The 22,696-nt window shown below is 41.4% G+C and overlaps 1 protein-coding gene across 2 annotated transcripts; it reads right to left on the bottom strand.

The window, feature by feature from the left end:
• Nucleotides 1–1,092: 1,092 nt before the first annotated feature.
• Nucleotides 1,093–19,713, bottom strand: si:dkey-38p12.3 (rho guanine nucleotide exchange factor 15). Of its 2 annotated transcripts, XM_037758764.1 has the most exons (17): nt 19,363–19,713; nt 17,775–17,866; nt 13,930–14,457; nt 10,190–11,206; nt 10,026–10,074; nt 8,470–8,537; nt 7,999–8,333; nt 7,409–7,569; nt 7,020–7,172; nt 6,776–6,905; nt 5,403–5,477; nt 4,962–5,054; nt 4,705–4,859; nt 3,116–3,283; nt 2,946–3,031; nt 2,745–2,849; nt 1,093–2,211 (listed from the first exon to the last, which is right to left on the bottom strand). In XM_037758764.1, exons 3-17 carry the CDS (start codon nt 14,354–14,356, stop codon nt 2,048–2,050), a joined length of 3,186 nt encoding a protein of 1,061 aa, XP_037614692.1. In that variant the 5' UTR covers nt 14,357–14,457; nt 17,775–17,866; nt 19,363–19,713; the 3' UTR covers nt 1,093–2,047. The 2 variants fall into 2 exon arrangements, with proteins under 2 accessions (XP_037614692.1, XP_037614691.1); XM_037758763.1 differs by lacking the exon at nt 17,775–17,866.
• Between the last annotated feature and the right edge of the window lie 2,983 nt (nt 19,714–22,696).

Below are 22,696 nucleotides of genomic sequence, written 5' to 3' on the forward strand. Positions count from 1 at the left end.
TAAATGATGAAAAATGTATTCCTGTAAAAGTAAAGAGTTGTTTGAGCTTGCAATATTATTATGTTGGTTTCTATCTTTCCATTAAAACCTGTATTAAAACTTCTTTCCACCCTCATTTCTTTCCATCAGGTTTTCGATTGCTTCCAGCTCAACACTCCGTCACCGGTTATGTCCACCTGCCCGGCTCCACCGACCCGTCCAGACCCATTCAGATCAGCACCACACCCCACCAGGGATCTGGGCAGCCTCACCGTGAAAATAAATCCTCTCCTCCGCCCTCCGGTGCAGCCGAGCCGGGTCGTCCTCCAGCTTACCCAGGAGGAGGACCAGGTCATCACTAACCTCCTGAAACTGCACCACCAAGAAGAGCCCGTGCGGAGCGACGACACCCTTACTGCTCCGCAAATGGACTTGAACCCCATCCCGTTCCTTCACCCTGAACTTATGGCCTCCGCTTCAGCTGGGGAAGCATACGAGCCCTTCTTCTGTAGTGATGTGCAGTATCCGAGGGAGGCCAGTTTGCAGTTGCAGCAGGGAAGGTGTTGGTCGGATACGGAGCTTGAGGCGGCGAACACCCTCTTGAGTTGCTTCAGCCTGACGGAGAAGGACGAAATCTGGGGCCAAAACCACAATAAACCAGCAGCAACACTTCCCGATCCTCTGCCATACCAGCAGAATCACGAGGATTCATCGATAAGCACCGAAACCCAACAAGGATCTGACACTTCTCCCGCATTAATAACTACTGATTGTGCCCAAAACAACTACATCAGCTTCAGTTGTGCCAGGGAATATGGAGAACCACACTGGGGGGATTTGGGGTTTGTGTGGGTGCTCTCAGAGTCCGAGGGAGATGCTGTGCATGTCCTCCTGAGCCTCGGAGACACGGGGGCGTTGGACATCGTGCAGTGATCGTCTTAAACCTGAGGGTCTTCTTGTCCCTGGGTGAGTTTTTTTAAAGGGACTTTACTACCTCGTTGTCATTAAGGAAGTTGAAGGTTGATATACAGTTCTCCCCAAAACCCTTATTTTTCTACCTTTTGAGTATTGCAAGTGTGTTTAATAAAAATGATTAACATTTGAGCCTCTAGATAAAAAGACACAAGTTTTTATTAAAAGCACTACGACTGTTTTTTGAAGGAGACAACCCCCCCCCCCCACTCATTATTTACAACATTTTGTACATTTTACAGCGTATCTATCCACACATAATATCCCGTCTTTACTGACAACAAGCTGCAGGGGGAGCTACAGTATTATTCCACGACGTCTACTGACAGAAGCTAACAAGGTAGTGGACAGCACGACGACAGCTCAGCACACATATACATGCATTTTTTCAAAGCTCTTGTGCTCGACGTGATCCGGATAGGTGTGTAGTTCCGTGTTTTGAGTTTATTCAAAGGCACTTCCTGATTTAGATTTCTTTTAAAAAAAAAAAAAGTTTGTCTTTTTTAAATGTTGAATAAGTAAGAGTAAGGATTCTTGTATCATAAAAACATGTCCTATCCTGTTTTCTGGCCACCGTAGTGACACAAGATAGATTGTTGTGCACGGCAGGAATGACAGGACTTAACAACTGTGACACACACGAGGCGTTTACAGGAACACCCAACTCTTTTCTTTGCAGCAGGCAGGTCTGATATTTGTAGAATGATTGGCATTTCAAATGTGCAGTCTTCACAGCAGTGCATGACATTGATGCAGGGCTGCATGCTCACAGGGAGAGAAACTCTACAGCTGTAATGCTGTGATATGTCGATCTCTGTAATTGAATGCATGCATTCACATTCCCATAGTTTGTCAGTGTCAGTAGTAAATGATCTACCTCAAGCTCCCAGCTCCCGTACTCCGGTAGTATAAATAACGTGATGATTGCAGGTCTGTCGTCATGTGTCATGATCGTCACCCTTCTCCTTTTTATCTTTCATTTCCTGGTTGTTAGAAACTGATACATATGTCCCTGAATAGTCTTTGTATCGAGGCGTTTGTATCCATTCATCGTCCTTTTTAAAAATAATCTTTTTTAGTGTAAACATCCTCGATCCTAATGATAGGTGTTGGACTTGCCGACGACGCTCGCGGCCTGCATGACTCTGTAGCGCTCGCGGAGGTTTCGCCGCCTCACGTGCTCGTTGGTGATCTCTATGACGTTTCCCACGGGGAACCAGCCCTTCTGACCGTCTGACAGGCGGATGCCTTCGTAACAGCCTGGGAGAAAGGAGAAGTAGGAGGAGAGGTAGGGGTTGGGGGGGGGAGAGGGTCGGAGGTGGGAGGAGAACAAGCAAAGGGAAGATTGGAGGTTTCTGTATCGTTCATGCAAGAAAGTCAAGACAAATCAATAAACTGCTAAGGTTGAGAGGGTGGAGGAATGAAGCAGTTATGAGGATCGGGGTGTATAAGCAAGCAGAGTCAAAGGAAGGGGCATGTTAATGATGCAAAGTCATGTCAGTACATTATACCCTTTTATAGGAAACCACTAGTAAAACCTTCTTAGTCTGTTCAGATCCACAGACCCTGATAATGCCAAATATAGACCAGTGGAAAATCGTATATGACGCAAGAACAGATTCATATCACTATTGAGCAGTTTCAGCCGTGTTCTGCGAAAGAGGAAATGTTTCCAACGATGTATGTGATCATCTTTTCTAATCTTTTTTTTTTTTTTGTCTCCATGACAGTCTGATAAATAAATGAACAAACAAACGCATCTTTGTTCCGGGTTTCCCTGCTCGCGTTCTTACCCTCGTTGGTTTTGCGGATGACGTTGATGATCTCAGTGGGCTCCAGGGTGAGCTCGTCAGCCTGCTGGGCGATGTACGGCTCCACGCACTGCACCTGAGGACAATCTGACACACGTAACACATAACCGTAAGAAACACACACACAACCATATACTTTAGTTTCACTTTATATGCACCGTGTGTGTGTGTGTGTGTCCTCACCCCAGTCCTCGTAAATCACTTCATCTTCATCTCTGTCTGGGTTGGTGGGGTTGGGGAAAGCCGCCATCCACCTGTGCTTGTCTGACCTGTTGACACAAACCGTTAGTTAATAAAAAGATTACAATCCTGGAGGACATTGAAGCAGTTTATGTCTTGTTATATCTACTCACGTGGAGGGAGCTTTGAGCAGCCTCTCCATCATGCGTCCCTGGTGGTTCTCCAGCAGGGTGAGGTTGAAGCAGTACTCGTAGGCGGCGCAGCTGCCCCCGCCTTCGTCTATCGACTGCACCTGCACCAGAGAGCGGTGGGCGTGGTCGAGCACCACAAAACGCTCCGCACTGTTCAAGAAAAAAGAGGGGTGAGTTGTTTTATTGTTGATATTAAGGTCAAGTGGACTTAAAGAAAATAATCATGTGAACTGAAGCATTTACAGTATTATATGTTGAGCTGTATTTCGTATAATATGCATCTTGTACGCCATTATTTCTTATCTGCCGTCTATGTGCCAACGACGGCATATTTGAAATCTACTATTCTCTTCCTCTCAGTTCTCTTGAAACACTACTTCATTCCACATTTGAGGAAGTTTGGAGTCGTTTCACTAGTGATGACACGCTGTTAAAAGAGTCATGATTGCTTTTGCGGTCAGTGGTCACATCCTCCATTATCACAGCTTGTAAAAAGAGGCAAGCTGGCGAGCTTTTCTCCGCCTCCAGAGGGGACCGGCTGCACTCTCACTTGTACAGCCTTAATGGAGTGGTGCAGGGATGGCTTATTTTTGTCGGCCAACCAGAAAGTTAGCATCGCCCTGGGTTCCCTCGACAAAAAAGCCAATGGGATTTTTCCATTGGGTTTTTGATTATTGCATAAAATAAGCTCTGAGGCAAACACACGTTTATGATACTTACATGTATTGTTCCATAAGATAATCTTGCACGACTTCGCGTCACCACCTCTAAGATAAAGGCGGACTAGTGTTCCTTGTGATGACGTTTAATAGTCACAAGTAGTTAATGATAAGCCATAATTTATGATCGTGACTGCATATACAGTGCATTACTCTGAAAGAGCACCTATCCTGAGGACAATACATAACCTTGGCTTACAGAATAACTTACAGAGGAAAGTGGCAGCATATATTGTTTTCCAGACGCTGCTTGAACGGCTGAAGGTTTACTAGCACTTTGCCAGCAGTTGTGTAGTTCGTTGACTGCTGGGTGCCTTGCCGATTCAGCTCTGCCTCATAAATAATAAGCAGTGCATCCTGCATTACACAGTGTGTTAAAGCTGAAGCACACATTGTCAGATGTAGGTCATTGTGATGTGAGAAAATGTTTGGCCTGACTTCTGCAGGAATTTAAGAGGAATGTGACTGAAATGTGTTCCCAGATAAAGACACATTCAGTCCTCAAGTGTTAACAAGACTTAAGAGTCTACAGCCATGCTAGTGTGACTGTGAGGCTTGGACGTCAGCATGCCAACATGCTCATATTGACATTGCTAACATGCTGATGTTTATAATGTTTTTAACACTAAAGAGAAAGTACAATTGAGTCTGTTGGGAATGTCATTTGTTTTGCAGGATTGGACAATATGAAAATGTGGCCTGGTGGTGCTAGAGGATCACCAAGTCAATAGGATTCATCCTCTGTGCAGATATTTTAGTCTGGATCGAAGACGAGCACATTTCCATCCCTAGAGCCACGCCACTAGCTTTTGTTTGTAATCGGTGTTGACCCATCGATTAGTTCTGCCTCACCCTTTCTTGGCAGCGATGATGAGCAGATCGTTGAAGAGGAAGAGGTAGACGGGGGTGAACTTTGCCCTCATGTTGAAGATAGTTCCTCCTTTGGACATTTCCTGCAGCTCTCCCTTCTTTTCCAAATATCGTGTCTGGGAGATGATCGGGAGGGCCTGGAGAAGACGCGAGCAAAGGTAGGAACATTTTGCTCTTTTTTCAAAAAATAAATGACAAATACTGACAAACAGGCACACATTTATTGGGTGTGACTTTACCTTGAGCTTGTCAAACTCCAGCGTTTGAGAGACGTGGATCAACTCCTCCATCTGTCTCATCTTTCCCACCTGCGTGTTACACTCGTCAATGATCTGTGCGTCATCATGAGAGACGGAAAAAAGAGACGAGATTATAAAATAAAACACTTTTTTCTTTCCACACCGACAAACGTCACATTCCTTTCAGCTGCATCTCATCGGGAGTATCAGGTTCATTCCTTTGACGAATGTCTCCCTGTTTGAGCATACTATCTCACACTGCCTTTGTCCTTAGTGGCTCGTATGACTCACTGTCACTGCAGGAGCTCATTCAATAGGAAACCCTTCTCTCAGACAATGGCTGACATCAAAATATCCAGAGGCATGCGAAGCCCTCGGGAGTCAAATGATCTGGATTTGTAGGCAGAAGAAGAGGGTGAAGACAGAGTGAGGGGCGTTTACCTTCGACACCGAAGCCAAAGACTTGGAGGCCGTCTGCTCCTCTTTCGTCCTCTCCTTTGTCCTCCTCAGGATGTTCTGCAACGGACAAACAACAACTTTCTATTTCTGCAACGGGCAAACAGCATCAACAGGATACATTTTTTCCATCTAAATGCAAACAAAGGTCACGAGGTCGAGATGAGGTGTGTTTGCTCGTAGATCAAGAGGCAGTGACGAGTTTGAGCGGGGAAGATTACGCTAGAATGAGGACATTCCACAAAGCAACACGCCGTGATGAACTCAGATTATTGCCGGGAAGGGTCAGTTCAAAAAATGTGCTGTGGCATTCTGTTTATTCACCTGAGGAAATAATTGCAAAGGCTAACTGCATTGTTGTCACGCACCAATAACACTACAACTATGACACTGACCTCCTGAGCTTTCTCCTCACAGGAGAAAAAACACACCTGCACACTGACTCAAAACCACAAATAGATTTAAAGGTTCTCTATATGACATTCAGAGCATTAAAGGGACTGTTTGTAACTTTTTAAGCGTATAAATGTACCGGGTCGGGACACATGCGCGCTCGCATATGCGCGTTCGCGTGTGGCCGGCGTCCCCGCTCCTCTGCCTGCTTGCCTTCACTCAGACAGCGCACGCGTTCTCGCGTACTCGCTCAACCTCTAGATGTGAACGTGCGCTCACTACACACTGCAGAAGAGTTAGTTTAGCTCTGAGAATATCTAGGGAATGTACAGTGGACGTTTGTGCAGAAATAAATGCTGCAGCTTCACCAGGCCAACAGAGGTTTCCCGTGTCTTGTGAAGTGACGGGGCTCCGCAGAGAGTTACGTTATCGTCTCCGACCGGGTGCCGGTGTCTCCCCTGTTCACTTCGGCTGCGGCGGAGGGAGACGAGTTTCTCGCTGCGGAGCCCCGCTGCCTCAGCCTGCGCTGAGGCAGGAGAAGCAAACACAGTATCAGCATTGATTCATGGAGAGACCTTCGTCTGCTCAGCTAACATTACTGCCAAGCAGCTGAAATATAGAGTGATATTGTGGTTTTAGCTGACGTGTGTCGCCTCACTGTGTTGAGCGATGCTTGTTCATATCTATTTAGAGCGAGGACAAGCACGAGCCCGACGCTGACTTTCGTTGATTTCACGGCCACAGGTGTCGCTATTAAGAAGCATTTCTGAAAGTTACAAATAGTCCCTTAAATATAGCAGCAGATAACTATTTCCAGTGTAAAGATATAGAGGAGTAATGTCTGAGCAGAGTGTCTCTGTGTTGTAATCCGAGCTTCTCTGTGCTTAGATGACATAACCGGGCCGGTTATGAACTACTGTGAACTACAGCATTTCTACAGCAACACATCCTGTGACGTTGCTCACCTCAATGAGCATTTTGATGCGTGTTATTCGCTGGAATGGCAGCAGCAAGAAGGACATGAAGGGCAGCCGCTGGCATAGAGGCGACTCTTGGAGACGAGTGATGACCGTAGCAAACGGCACGCTGTTCTTCCTGTAGACGCACATTAATGGTTTGTAATGCAGCTGTAATGTTCATACACGTATGTCTTTCTGACATATACAAAATAGTCGTGGGGAAAAACGTCAATTTTAGAGAATTCCTTACAAGAGCGAGGAGTAGGTCTTTTCCTGGTAGATCTGGTTGCGGACGTAGTCGATGTAGGCTGGGAAGTTGTGCTGGGCGTGGTAGTGGATAATGTCACAGATGTCGGGGAAGACCAGGTCCGGAAATATGCGGTCCTCCAGGTCCTTCAAGAACCTGCGGAGTCAGACAGCAAAAGGTTTCACTAGACATAAAAGGTTTGTCGAACCATAAAAAACAACTAGAAAAAAGACAGCGCTTCAATCGACTCAGGAAATGACTCATTACGTTTTCCTTCCTATATCTTGTTATCTCTGTCCCCAAGTGACCTTGTTGTAGTTCAAGTCATAAATCACCTTCCTATTTCCCTTTCCCTTTATCTCCCGTCATGCTTCCGTCTGCCGTTTCCTCACCTCTCGCTGACCTCTCGGATCCTCAGGATGTTGGAGAAGAGGGTTTTCTTGTCTCTGATGATCATCGTCTCCTCCAGCTCTCGGCTGTCCAAGAAGTGTTCGGTGAGGACTCGCAGGGATCGAAGGTAAGAGGCCTCAGATGTCAAAACCTCGAACATACTCTGCCAGGGGGGAACAAAAACACAAATATTAACTTCACTGTAGGTAAAATATTTGAAAGATTTTCCACCCTATGAGCAAAAATGCGGGCTTCTTTCTAAAGAAGGAAATGTTCCTCATTTGAAATATTCCTTGTAGATGGTATGCATTGCGTATCTATCACTTCCTGTACATAAAAGGATTTCTTTTTCCTTCCTGATGTTGGAAAGATGTGACCGTAAAAAGCTTTCATGAACTGGGGATAGAGTGAATCAATATCATATCGCAGCCATGAGTGATGCAGTGAGGCGGAGTGGACCTTAATTTAGATAAAAACATCACATTATTACTTTAAGATGTGATTTAAAACTTGATATTGCATCTCCCGTTTCTCTTCTCCTCACATCATTGATCTCTCCTCGGTACATTAGCCTCTCCCTCTCCCTCCTCACCTCCTGGTACTTGCACTGCTCAGGGGTGAGCTGCTCCAGCACCCCTCCCTCCCGCACAGCTGGGAGGTCCTGCCACAGGGTGCTCTGGCCCGGTGTGGGCACAGGGCTGCTCTTTGGTGCTCCATTTCCAGTTGCAGTTAAAGTCCCAGTACCAGTACCAGTACCAGTACCAGCACCAGCACCAGCACCAGCACCAGCAACAGTTCCAATACCGGAGCGACGGGCTGAAAAGTCCATGGCATAGTCCACACTAGCTTTACTGATGTTGCGACAAACCGTCTGGCGTCGGATCTCCTTGGTGATGACAGTAGCACGGTACGTCTGGTACAGAGGCTCTGAGGGGAAACAAGTCACAAAGTAATACTTTAATACTAACATTGTATCATGTTCCAGGCATCAACTGTAACATTTTCAGCCTTATCTTTGTCTTTTTTTATGTTTTGTTTGTTACAGTGTGTCAGCCAGCCTCACCATCCTGCAGCCGGGACTCCCAGCTGAACGAAGACCCCCTCCGGAGGGAGCCGCTCCTGACTGGACGCCTGAAACAGGAAGTGTGGAAAGAGGAGAAAGGTAGGTATCAACCAGGGTGATATGAAAACAAACTATTCAACAAAAGAGTGAATGACACAGTTAATGATTAAGGCTGGGAAAGTTCTTCTTTTTTTTTTCTTATTGTCAACAAATCCCATAAAAAGCCGAACAATGTGTTACTGCATCTCTGAATACTATCCAACTTCTGTACTCTGTCTGCGGCTCTCAGCTCCAAGCAAATGTAGATGAATAATTAAAAAAATAATAATACACAGAGCTTTTAGAAAGGTGCCAAATAAAAGTATGGTTTTTCCTAAAAGAAATTCTGATTTGTAAATTAATCATTTAAAACATTTTGGCGAATCCAAAATGAATGTTTTGTTTATCTCTGTGGTACGTTATACGTTTGGTTGTTGGTATCACGTGGTATCTCTTTGTCGTCAGCGATGAAGTTGCCAGTTAGTGTTGAAAAAACAAATAAATGACTGAGTTTGAAGCACTCTGCTTCACTCCGGTACCAATTCCAAGTGCTCAGAAATAAAAGGAGGCTGCCTCTGCCATGCCTGGCCGCACTGACACTGGTGTCTCCATCAGGCGAATATTAATATGTGAATATTACCATGGCAACAAGTGACAACTGACATTAGCACATATTAGCTGTCATAGCTTAATCATCCGAACAAGAATAACCTATAAAATTACAAATCGGCATATTTAAACAAAACCAGCACCAACTACCAACCGGCATAGTCCTTACTGTTTTTTTTTATTGTCAAAATGAGAAAAATAACAGCTTCAATCCCTGAAGAGCTACGTTAACATCTTAGCATTAGTGACGGTTGCGTCCAGTTACCTCACGTTTATAGTACTCTCAAACAATGTATAATGAAAATGCGCATCAGAGGGGATTTAGTAGTGGGTGGCCGACCGAACCAGAGTTGGTGAATGTCTGAGTCTCACTGCACTCCACCATAAAATATGCAGATTGTGCAACAAACTGGCAACCATTTGTTGTGAAGTGAATGCAATGGAATGGGGGGAGGGAGTTATCAGTAGCACCTTTAAATCTTTTTAAAAAAAAGCAAATTAGTTTCCTAAAACAGCCGGGTGCTGTTCTCAAACAGTAGTAAACTGTACATTTGTTGGGGACTATTTTCAGCTGCGGATGAATACACATTAGCTGTGCTAGTCAGTATTTACAGCAGCAGGATGGTGTTTGTTGAAAGTAAACTACAGTGCCCATGTGCATGGTAATAAAGAAACATGTCATCCAGTACAACAGTGTGGCCCATTGGTGTGTTTTTGGTAGTTTTTGGACTACAAATTTGTTGATTTCTGCTCAGTCTTTGGCTACACAGACAACAGGTGTTAACAGGATCAATTCATTGATGGCTTTGGGCTTTTCATGGGATTTATTTTGAAAAATAGATAAATATTGTCAGCCTTATTCTTTAAAAAAAATGGAACTAAGAGGTAAAGTGAGGGTGATAACTTACGGTTCTTCCACTGTGTCCTCTTCTTCATTCCCTCCATTCTCCTCCCCTTCTGAAAAGAAAAGTAAATGGCGTCATCGCTTTTGATTACACAGAAAATCAAACAAGTTGTGAATCATTGATAGCTCATCTCAGGCAAAAGGTAATCATGTTTGTTCGGTACCAACCTCTTCTCTGTGTGAGGGACTGCAGTGAGACGCTGCTGAGCCTCCTGGGATCCGTCTTTGGTGGTGGAGGTGGGGCTCTGTGAGGGCTGGGTGGGGGTGGAGTGAGAGCCTTCTGGGGGCTCAGCGTGCTGCCGGTGTAGCCGCTGCCGGGGGAAGCGGGCCGCAAGTTGCGCCACTCCTCCAGTGTGGGCTGGGGGAGAGGAATGCCGCCTCGGTGCACCGGCGTGAGGTTGCGGCTGTCATGAATCACGGGCATCCTCGGCGGGACGGCGGGCGGCAAGTCGTCTTTGCTCGAGGTGGGCTTTGTGTTCATCTGAAACTCGTATGAGGGGTCTGAGGTGCTGTAGGACAGTTTAGACCGGCGGGCTGGTTTGAGTACTTTGATTAGAGGAACATCCGGTTCCTTAATTTTAGGTGCGGTCTTTTTAGGAGTGGGGTTGACCACTGGAAGAGTGGCCTCGTAAATGTTTTCCTCTTCGTTCTGGGCGGACAAGTGGTGGATTTGTGGGGACTGAGCTCGTTTTGGGGGAACAGGAGGAGACTGGGAGCGAGTGAGCGCGAGGGAGGCGAGAACAGAGTGAGGGCCCGGGTCCGAACGTCTCCTGTGACCATCAGACATCAATACATCCAAACACTGATGGAACTTTGCCTTCTGTTGTTTCAATATTTCGCTCTCATCAACCACAGACGTCCTGTCCACCTCATCCCCTGCATCGCTGTCCCATTCTTCTCCCCTCTCCTCTACCTCCACATCCTCCTCCCAATCCTCCTCATCCTCCCCCACCTGCTCTTCAAAATCAGTCTCATCCCCCTCCTCCTCCTCCACCACCTCCTCCTCCTCACCGCCATCATCCACGTCCACGGGCACCCATATTAGCTTCATGCCGGGCCACTGGCGGTGGCACACACAGCTGCAGCTCGAGTCGCAGCATGGACTGAGAAGTGTGTGCTGACTGTGCTCCGCCTCCGTTTCACCTCCTCCAATCAGCTGTATCTCCACCTCTTTTCCATCAGGCGCTGCATCGAGAAAAAAAAAAGCAACACAGATTAACTACTTTCGAATGAAAATAAAACACCATAAACTTCTCTAACATTTTTTAGTTCTTCCTATCGAAGGAAACATATCGATGCTAATTTTCCTCCACATCCCTAAAACACTAAGCGAACAGGTGCGATAGAGCTGTTTCCTGTCCACCTCTTTCCTACATCTGCATCCCCCTGATAGGGCGGCCCACTTTCATTAAGAGCCTTTTTTCTTTCCAGCTTCACATGGCGCACGCCGGACTGTCGAGTCAGCAGTTCATCACTACACAAATACTGCAAGTGGCGTCTTCAAATATTCATGGAAAGTTTGGAGCGTTGCATCCAATATTGACAAAAGGAAATGGAAGAGGTGGAGGACAGAGAGAGGAGAGAGAGGATGAAGGTTAAATGGGTCAGTGAGTAAAGATATGAAAGACAAAAAGAAGAAAGTAGTGATGGGATTTTTTGATTTTCCATATCAGCCAATTCAGATGTCTTTTTAAAAATATAGTCAAATAAAGATGCAAAGAGGATTGCGCTTTTCAGACATGTGTTTTTAAGGTAACTGCATTATTTCAATGAAAGACCATGATACTTTTAGTTTTGCTGCTAATGTAGCAGTTGCATTAAGTTTAATTCCATCTCCGTAACTGCTCAAATATCACCAGTATAGAGGGCTGAAACGATTAGTCGATTAATTAAAATGGATTTAATCGTTGAAGTTACTTTTCATGCACAAATGCCAAACACTCTCTGGACCCAGCCTCTCAAATATTTTTCAGAATTTTCTGATATTTTATTGTCTATATCAGTGGTTTTCAAAGTGGGGTCCGGGGACCCCCAGAGGTCCTCGAGGGGTCTCCCTGCAAAAAGGGGAATTATTTCTTTTCAATACAATAGTAATATATGACTATTTTGGTCATGAGTTTCATACACTGTAATAAAACATCTAAAAGCAAAAACCCTATCAGATGGGAGACCCTGGAACAAAAATGTATCAAATGGTCCGTGGTCTAATTTGTGACAGTTTAGGGGTCCTTGACATGAACACGTTTGGGAGCCACTGGTCTATATGACTGATCGGGAAAATAATTGGCAGATCAATCAATACTGACAATAATGGTTAGTTGCTGTCCTAATCTCCAGTAAAAAGAATATTGGATTTTGAAGCCCACATTGATCAATACTGATGATATGTGGATACATCGCCACAGAACATGTTGCCTTGAAGGTATCGTGATGCTGATGGGGAACCAAAACAGCGAAGTGAAAGCACAGTATGTGTGACCGGGGACACAAATCTCTATTTAATCAGATAGCCAATAGAATGTCTTTGGCTTCCTCTTTTGTCGAGTCAGTGCGAAGCCGAACATGACTCAGCAAAGGACACTCCTGTGTGTGTCAATGAGCTACAGATTAAAACTGATAGGTAGTTTTAATGTGCTTTACTTTACGAGTAGAGGATGAGGACATAAAAGTGTGATAGATAGAAATGCTTGTGCATTATCTTTTCTTAATGTAAGTAAACACACAGTGAGCGTCACATTCTGCTTTCACATTACTCAGGAGGAGCGTGCACGCACAAACACACAGGCGTGATCAGCTGACTTACAGAACCTGTTTACGGCTTTCGGTTCATATATCTGGCAGCAGCACCACACCTGTCTGTTTGAGAGCTCACATTCAGACCAATAACCCGACTGAGCTGTAGGTTTCACTTTCAAATCAGTTAATGTACACACTCGCATGCAGAAGACTGCACTGTACATACACACTTTTTGCATCAACTAACAAATGTCCATTTTGATCAATGAGATTGACCTTTGATCTAAAACTACACTCAGTCCAGTGTAAGTGAAACTGGCCCTAACTTTAGCTACACCGCAGGTTGTGTGTTGAGGAGTGAGTAAAACACCGTTTATAATCTCGTCTGATCTTTGTCCTGCAGACTAAAAGCTTTAAATGTTGCCAGCTCTGAATGGCAGCCAAAGGTAAGTCTAACACATTTTAATTTCCTTTTCAGGAAATCACATCAAACAGCTTCCTGGTGTTTACCATGTCAAGTTGCCCAGTTACCAGCTGGTTTTTTTTTCACTACTACCTTGCTTTAATCTGTTCATATTTTTTCAGATTTATGGTGATCCTATAATAAATAGGAGTGTAAGAAAATATCAAAAATATTGAGTATCGCGATATTATGTTTTGTTATACTGTATCGGTTCTCAAAAACACTGTATCATGTATTTAATTAATAATTTACCTGCAGAGATTAACTCTTTATTTAATTTACAAATATATGTGTCCTCTCAGTGTATGTGCCCTCTCAAAGTAGTCCTATGATGTTAGATGTTACAGGGACTGTGATTTATGCATTAGCAAAGTAAAATGTATTTACTCAGATTTTATGCAGATGATGGTGTGTTCAGTTTTCCTAAAATTAGATTTAAAAAATCACAATATATTGCCTTGCGTACAGTATCGCAATATATTGAATCGTCACTCCTGTATCATGATGCGTATCGTATCGCCAGATTCTTGCCAATACACAGCCCTAATAATAAATACATAAATGTCACCTTTAACTTTATTATTATTATTATTATTATTATCCCAAAGGAAATTGGTTGACAGCCCGGCATTACCCACAGGACACCGGAACGTACAACAGATGAAGTTAAAACCCCCTCGTCTTAAGAGCCAAGTAGAACCATCTGTACCTGATCGACCTCCCTCCACATTGATGTTGCCGTACCCCTCCTCTCCTCCCTCGCTCTCTCGCTGCCTCTGCAAGGTGCGGCTCCTCTTCGCAGGCAGCGGAGGCGCCTTCTCCGCCCCGATCTGAAGCTGCAGACTGGCGCGGCCAGGTTTAGGCTTTACCGTAGGCGGCCTTTTGAACCGTTTAATAGTCGTTCGTTCTGCAGTACCATTGGTGGGTTGCTCCACTGGTTCATTCGACTCCTTTTTGCTAAATTTGTTTACAATCCTCTTGACCTTCCCTCCAGAGGGGCTTCTGCTCATGTTTCCCAGAGGAGGGGAGCTGGGTTGTTGTGGCGACGGCTTTGGAGGGATCTCCGGTCTCGGTTTGGCCTCAGGTTTGAGGGGTGAAGGCGACGTGGGCCGTTGGGATGCTTCCTGAACAGACATGGTGGCTGGAGTCTTCTCTTACGGTGCGTTTAACTCCCAGCCCTGACCAATCAGAGGTCAGGCTTTGAGGGCAAAGGTCAATGTGAGCACATCATCATCACCTGATGAGCAAAGAGAAAGGAAAGTTTAAAACCAGTTTGATATTGTATCAAATATAATGTCCAAATCATTAAAAGCAACAGACATTTATTTAGATATTTTTAATGATGCTGACATCTACGAGGCTGCAGAGACGATAACAGGCTATTTTCACTTCTGTGTGGACAATGTACTTACTAAAAAGGACATAATTGTGTACTTATCTTAACTTTTCTTTAATTGTATGCCTTCATTAGACAGTAGAGAGCTAACAGGGAATGGGGGAAGAAAGGACCTTTAACTTCTAAGTTAGTGGTACGCAAACCTTTTGGCTTGTGTCTCCTTAAAAAAGGCACAACTCACTATCATTTTAAGCATTTTCTGTTTCTGATATCAACATTCACACAATGCAATAAACACTACTGCATTACAGTATAATCCTGAAATCAGACTTTGAACTCTGTGCTACAAACCCCCCACCGTAAGGCCTCAGAGGAAAATGAACTTTGCACTGTAAGGAGTCTACTCATTCAGTCAGAACACATTCACACAAAGAAAACAAAAGATAATGTAAAATCAGCTGAGTAGCCGGAGCTGATAAGCCTGTTTACTGCACTTCAAAGTGATGCATGCAGTGAAGGGAAATCCAGACATGACCATTGATTTTTTTTTTCCCTTTGTTAAGTTGCCTAACATCTCCACACAACTTCTTAAATTGTTATCTATGAATGACTCACAGCTGGAAAGCATGATCTTGTTTATTAGTTTAAAGCTTTGATGGCTGTGCGTCAGCATTATCAGAACAGGGATATGGAAACTATTTTTAATTTAATATTATATATATTCTGTAATAATATATAATATTATTACAGATTTTTCTTAATTATTTTTTTGAATTATTTAAATTATAATAATTATTTTTTTTATTTTATTTTATGCTTGTTTTTTTGTGGGGTTGGTATGTTTGTGAGTCTGTCTGTAGATGAAAATGAAAATGTAAAATATATATATATATATATATATATATTACAGAATTTAATAATATTTCATCCTGAACTTCTGTGTAAAGTAAAGCAACAAATACAAATGTCAATTCTTCTCTGGTTTGCTGTTAATTTATGTGTAATACCTGTGTGGCAAGCTGACATTTTTAACAATATAATGATTCATGACACACAGTTGTAATTCAATTAAAAGTTAACCGCTGTTTCAGTACAAGCGTATATTTATGATCACTGCACCCTGTCCACTGTTGCCCAGACAGGTTGAATAGCCTCCAGCTCCTCGTAATCTTTTACCTTTTGGCTGATCTACAGACGCTTTGAAAAAGTTTTACAACCCATAATAATTCTTGTGCAACAACATTGTCTGAGGTCTTTACATAGACGTGTTGTTCTGCTATCGCTTAAACACAGAAAACTCAATGGAATTCAATGACCATACGACAAATCCGATAAATGTAGATGTACACACACTCATGCCGGCCGTAAATCCACACTGATTCAATCCTTTAAAATTCAAACGCTGAGAGATTTCCTTATTCAAAGCACTCTATAGTCATTCAAATGAAGCAGTCAAATGAGACACTTCTTCTATAAAAAGAAACGTGATGACTATAAAGTGAATTTCAGTTTCCATTCTGGGCGACCAAATGGTCATGCTGCACATTCTTCTCACTGTGTTTTTTTTTTATATATATGTGTGTAACAGCTGATGTAATACCAAACCCAAGCGAGGGTTAGTCATCTTCTGAGTCACCCAGGAGAAGACGTCACTGCACTGCTTCATGTGACCCTTTTGATTAATATGTTTCACATGTAGCTGCATGCATTTAGGGTTACACACACGTCATTTAGAGGCTGCAACAAACAACTATTCTAATTGAGGAATAATGCAGTGATTATGTTTTGGATTAATTGATTAATCATTTAGTCTATAAGCGTTTAAAATATTGCATGCTGTCTGTCACAGAGACCAATAAGCAACTGGCAGTCATATGAACCCCAAGTATTTATATTTTAGCCACGCCAGCAGCATTTCTCTACGGATGTTAATGTTAGTGTCGGTCAATTTACCATTTTGGTCTAGACTGAAATATCTCAAGAACTACTTGCTTGTTTCAGAACAAATGTTGACTCGAATAACCCCTCAGTTGATGACAGAAATGAAACCAAAAATTGATTTTGAGGATTGACTGACTGGTTGCAGCTTCTCAAATATAAGAATTGTCAGCTTTTCTCTGCTATAAATCGCTGAAAATGTGATATCTTTGGGTTTTGGACTGTTGGTTGGAAAAAAAAACAAGACATTTGAACGCATCATCCTCGGGTCTGGGAAACTGTGATGGGCATTTTTAACCAACTGATTAATTGATGATGAAAATAATTGCTAGTTGCAGTCCTATTCAGCACTACATTATAAATAATATAAATATTAAACTGCTGCCTATAGAGTGTTACAGGAATGAGTCTTAAAACCCGGGAACGAATCATTATTTTTGCACTTCTGGTTCCCTCGTCTGGAAGTCAATGGGTTTTTTGAATGGGTTTTTAGTTAGACGCCTGAAATAAGGTCTGTCTTTAACACAAGCTGAAGAGATTTTAACGTTTTGTTGTACGATATAAAATACATCAGTAAATATCCAACGTGAATTTTGAAGCCTTTATATGTCTTAAAAAAGGTGGTTGCTAACAAGCGGCTAAATGAGACTACTAATTGGCGTCAGGCCGACTCGTCCGCCTTCACAGCTAGTTTTATGCGAGTGCATTTACACTTCAAAAATCATGACAGTGGTGTTCATTTATGGAGATTATTTTACAGAACAAAACATGTAAGAATCATAAACGTTTGTTGGCCACAGAGCTTATTTTCTGTCCAAAACCCAATGTATATCCCTTTTTGTTGAGGGAACCAGGGCGATTCTAACTTCCAGTTTGGCCTACAAAATACGTCATCTCTGCACCATTCTATTGTCAAAACGTGTTATTATTATTGAGTTGCATTATGGGAAATGTAGGTGTGTTTTGGGAGCTTAAACCATACTACAGATATAGGACATTTCAGCCTCTACTGCATCAATTTTGACCTTTATTTTCTAAATCGGTCTCTTGCAAGTCACCCAACTTTATGCAAGAGCGATGCCAAATCGGTGGAGTGCCCCTTTAATGGGATTAAGATTAAAGGCTGCTCATTTCATGTGAAGTGCCAGTGATTTCATAGGAAGTCGTGACCGGACCAGACAACATTTTTTTCAAGAAATTAATCCAGAGTAGTGCCTAATACCAGCAGGTAAACACAGGCAGAAATCTACTTTTTCCACACAGCTCACTAAAGTCAATACCTCACAACCAGTAGACGTTTGTTGTTGCGAGAGTGCACCAGCTAGTCAGACCAGTTTGGAAGGGATGTGCGTGCTGCAGCACAGTCAGTGAGCTTATAATACAAAAAGACAAGACAGGGTTTCACGTTTCAGTCTGACGAGAAATTGTTTGAGGTCTGACAAACAGACATGTGTGTATTTAGATGATTTCAAATGACAGAGCAGGAATGTATGGCATGAAGGAGGTTCATTTAAAAACCTGTGTCCTTTTATAACTACGCTTCATTCTCTAACATTTTTTTTCAATTTCTTGATTTTGACACTGAACTTGTTTTATAATCAAAACACGACATCACCACAGCAACGTTTGTGTGTGCGTGTGTGGGTGTAATGTAGGTCTTTCCAGGTTTCAGTTTGGCCCCTCTGGTTATTATCATTGTCCACAGCGTGACATATAAACCTCAAATAGGTGGGTGTGTATACACACCACACAAAGCACTCTTCTACACAGTGGGGATAACACGTTCTAATTGTGTGTTAATGCACTTATAGACCAAGAGATAGACTAGACTTGAGGTCACAATTTGCCCCTGACTTTCTTTCAATCAGCCCCCCACCAGACTTCACTTCTCTTTTGTCTCTTTTTGCTTTATTGACCTGGTTAGTTCAATAGCTACTGGACCCTACACACACACTCTGGCTGGGTCAGTGGGCCACTCATTCATTCCAGTAAGTGTATTTGTCCCAGTAAATCCAATAAATATCAGATATGGTGTGATCCTTTAAATAAGAGCAGCTTGAGAACAATCCTTAAGTGCTTAAAGGGGGCGTCTATTAACACAATGCTCTCTCAATGTCTGTGTGTGTGTGTGTGTGTGTTACAGTATGCCATCTGCTCTGGACACTAATGGGTCAGTGTGTATACAAAATGGGTAGGGGGGCTTTAAGAGAGCTACCATTACAATACATATGATGTGTGTGAAAGCTCCACGTTGGACAGGAAGAGGAAAAGGTGTGTCTAGAAAGGAAAACACACACACAAGGGTGGGGATCCAGGAAAAAATGAATAAACATATAGATTTAATTTGGACATAATTGGTAGGCTATAAGAAAAAAACTACCTATAGATGTTTAGGTCTAATGTATAAGGATCACATCTGAAACTGCCAATCTAGACTATTGTATGCCAATTACAACAAAACGCATTTCCCAACATAATACATAGGAAAGCCGAATTAAGTGTCAATGGCACACTATTCATAAAATGTAAAAAAAATCCAAGTTTTCCACAACAGTGTTGTTTGTATCCTTAATTAATCCTTAATACGCGTTAAATATGGCGTATTCCGGTACTGTTACCTATACATTAACAAAAATGGGAAATATGTAAAGATATTCAACTATATTCTGCAGTAATACCACAATGTTTAAAGTAATTACTTTTCAGTATGACAATGTTAATCATATAAAACATCTGGTTAGTATTACAGCGGTTTTTCCATAAGAGAGAGAACAGGTGCTTCCAACCTTCCACCAGACCGCGCCTGCTAAATCACCAATTATGAACTAATCTCGCTTAAAAACATACATTACATGAAAGAAAACTCACCGATCTTATACAGGCATGTCTGACTCTTTCTCTTCTGTTATTCGGCTCTAGTGTTGGCAGTCCAACATGGTTAAATGCCAAGGAAAGACGCTTTTAATCGGTCCGCCGGGTCGCAGCTTCGTTAGTTGGTGTAACGTTGCTTTAATTCGTCCCGCAGAAGAAGAAGATGAAGAAATATCCACAACGTGAGAGATAAACAATTCAGTTTCTTATAGCTTTTTCTGACAGGCTTGTTGTCTGAGCGAGCAGCATCCCTCTGTTGTTGTCTCCTTTGTTAGCAGCAGCGTGTATGAGAGGAGAGGAGAGGAGAGGAGAGGAGGTAGGAGACAGAAACCCCCCTGAGGACACCAACCATCAAGTCACACACTGTCATGGTTACACCTTCCAGTGAGGGATTTCAAAATAAAAGCTCAATGTAAACTATGATTTATTGGCTAATGATGATTCCTCCTTATGGAAATTGGTGGAAATATGATGTATTTTAACTTTTTTGATTGTTAGGATGATGATTTTGGCTAGATGTGCTTCTTAAATGGTGTGATGATAATTATCTTGACCTCAATGTTTCCAAAACAAAAGAAATGATCATTGACTTCAGACACAAGACTGACAACAAAGCTAGTGTCATACACGACGAAGATGTTCAGGTTGTGGAATCCTATAAATATCTTGGAATTGTTTTTGTTTGTAAACTCTAGTTTCATATTAATACAGAGTCTATCGTCAAACAAGGTCAACAGAGAATCTATTTGTTGAGGAAGCTGAACTCTTTTAATGTCAGCGAGAGGATCTTAACTAACTTTTATTGTTCTTTTATTGAAAGTCTTCTGATCTTTTCTTTTATTTGTTGGTTCAGTGGCTTAACCATTAAAGACAAAAACAGCCTGTATAGCATTGTTAAGGTTACGTTTATTGACAGTTCTCTTACATAAGAATCATGTAACAATGTCTATTTATTATCTATTTGTTTTCTCTTATCTATTTTTATTGCTATTTATTATATTTTATTAACTTATTTGCTGTCCTTCACCGACCTCTGTTTGTCAGTTCTACTGGTCTGTGATTGACATAACCTTTTGGATGGTTGTCTGGATGTTGTCTGTGTGTGTTTGTGGGGTAAGCTGTGAATTAAATTGCCCTTCTTGGGATCAATAGAGTTGTCTGAATCTGCATCTGAATGTTCTGCAGGTTATATGTTAACACCTAATGCACATCATTTAATGGAAGCCTGTGTGTTTTAGCATTTGTTTTACATATTTGATGTGTTTTATGTATTTCATAATGTTTTCTGTTCAAGCCTGTATGTGTTATGTGGTTTATCTGGCTGCAAGACAAATTTCCCCTCTGGAACACTAAAGTTAAAGTAGACCTGATTGAAACTACAAAATGTTTCCATTCAGACAACATTGATTATAATTAACAAATATTTATGATTTGGATTATAAAAGACATGCTTTTATTTATTTATTTATTTTAATTTTAAACTAATAAATAAGAATAAGTTCAAAAGGTAAAAGACTAGGACTACATTACAGTGCTACAGTGTCGGTCACATAAGAGGTAAATTCAAATTAATTAATAGATTAATTAATTAAATTAATTTCTACCCACATTTATTCACACATAAGAATTGGATCGTGAATTTTACCACCATATTTTCCATGGGATTCACAATTAACTGAAATAAATACAACATTCATACAGTTTCAAACATTCAAACATTATAAAGGTTGTGCAGCATACAGTACACGCAAAAAAAGCTTCTGATCTATTTGTCATTTGTTTTATTCTTGCATGATTTACCTTTTTACTCTTGTATGATAACATATTTGTAGACTATAATCTCAACTGGAAATCTTGTTTAATGATTTAGCGTTTATGATTTTATTTTAGCACTCTTATTTTGAAGCCCAAAATGTCTTAATTCTGGCACTTCCGGGGTGCTTATTGTAGACTTCATGCATCTTTGGTTTTACAATCTACTGACATCCCAGAAACTATAATAGACCTCTAAATATTGTTTATTTTGTGGTTGGTAGTGCAAAAGAATTATATTATGTTTTATTTGTTTGTTTCTTACAGTAAAGTCTGTTTTAGTAATAAACAGTGAAAAAGTTGCTGTTTCAAACTGAGATATAACACTTATTAAATAATAATAATAATCATTAGCCTACTTTTTTTTTTTTTACCACCAACATAATATTATGCTGTGGTGACCACTTCCTGTAAATAGATGTCATGTGATAAAGTATATAACAACTCTTTGTGGTAGATTACATGTTATTACAGGTGCACAGAGGGGAGGTGTTTGTCCCTCCCCTCACCTCTGTATTTTACCTTTGTATCCTACTTCCACCTAGTGCCTTACATCGGAACAGTTGTGAACTGTCCTGGATTCTTCAGATATTACAGTTTATTTTAGATGTTTTATTGTTTTCACTGCCACACCAGCAATCTAAAAAAAATATCTTGGGCTGTAAATGGTGGCATAAGTTTCATAGTTCTGCAAATCAGTATCTTATAGAAGACCATTTCTGCCAGGAAAACCAAACAAATAGATGAAAAATAATAAAACACAAGAAACCCCCAAAAAGTACTCATGGTGAGCACTAAAAATGTAGAGCACTTAAAATGTAGTATATTGTAGTATCTTATTTGGGATTACTATTTCAGAAATGTGGCTTACTATTTAAACATTTTAATTTAGTAATACAAACTTTATTTTTTTTATACTTTCTTTTTTCAAGGTTGTTTTCATATATGCATTTACAGTTCATAATTACAATAGTTTATAAACCAATTTGGGTATTGGCTGATGAGTACCGATCCAATACCAGTGTTTAATTAATAATCTGCATGTCTCAGTGTGTGGAAGTGACTGGGATCATTCTTTTATGTGTAAGGAAACATCAGGCTTGACTTAAAACATTGCTTTCCTCACTTTGTATAACAAAATGTGACAAATAAACACAGATTTTTTTTGAATTTATTGAATTGTTATTTATTATTAAAATAATAGATCGCACACCAACAACTTGGTCAAAAATATCTTCAAAATTAACAGGAATTATAATTCAAATGTAAACCTTTTTAATGCAACAACAAATTGGCCAAAACTTAAACAGGAATTCAAATTCTAGTATATAACGTATATAATATATAACGAAGAATTGAATTGAATAGATCAGCCCTTATCACCAATACCCGATCCAGCTATTTGAGTCATATCGGCCCGATATACGATCCAGTTTTGGTATCGGTGCATCCTTTTAACTTACTATCTCATTAGTTTTTACTTAATATCTCATCATTTTGACTTCATAAGTAAAAATCT

The sequence above is a fragment of the Sebastes umbrosus genome, chromosome 22 (assembly GCF_015220745.1).
Source record: "Sebastes umbrosus isolate fSebUmb1 chromosome 22, fSebUmb1.pri, whole genome shotgun sequence".
Lineage (NCBI taxonomy): Eukaryota > Metazoa > Chordata > Actinopteri > Perciformes > Sebastidae > Sebastes > Sebastes umbrosus.

Excerpts from the sequence above, each read along its gene's own strand:
- si:dkey-38p12.3 (XM_037758763.1), bottom strand. The coding sequence starts at position 14,356 with ATGTCTGTTCAGGAAGCATCCCAACGGCCCACGTCGCCTTCACCCCTC. Across the intron at positions 5,478-6,775 it reads GCATCAAAATGCTCATTGAG|AACATCCTGAGGAGGACAAA; the intron begins GTGAGCAACGTC and ends TGTCCGTTGCAG. Across the intron at positions 5,055-5,402 it reads CTTTGGCTTCGGTGTCGAAG|ATCATTGACGAGTGTAACAC; the intron begins GTAAACGCCCCT and ends GATGACGCACAG.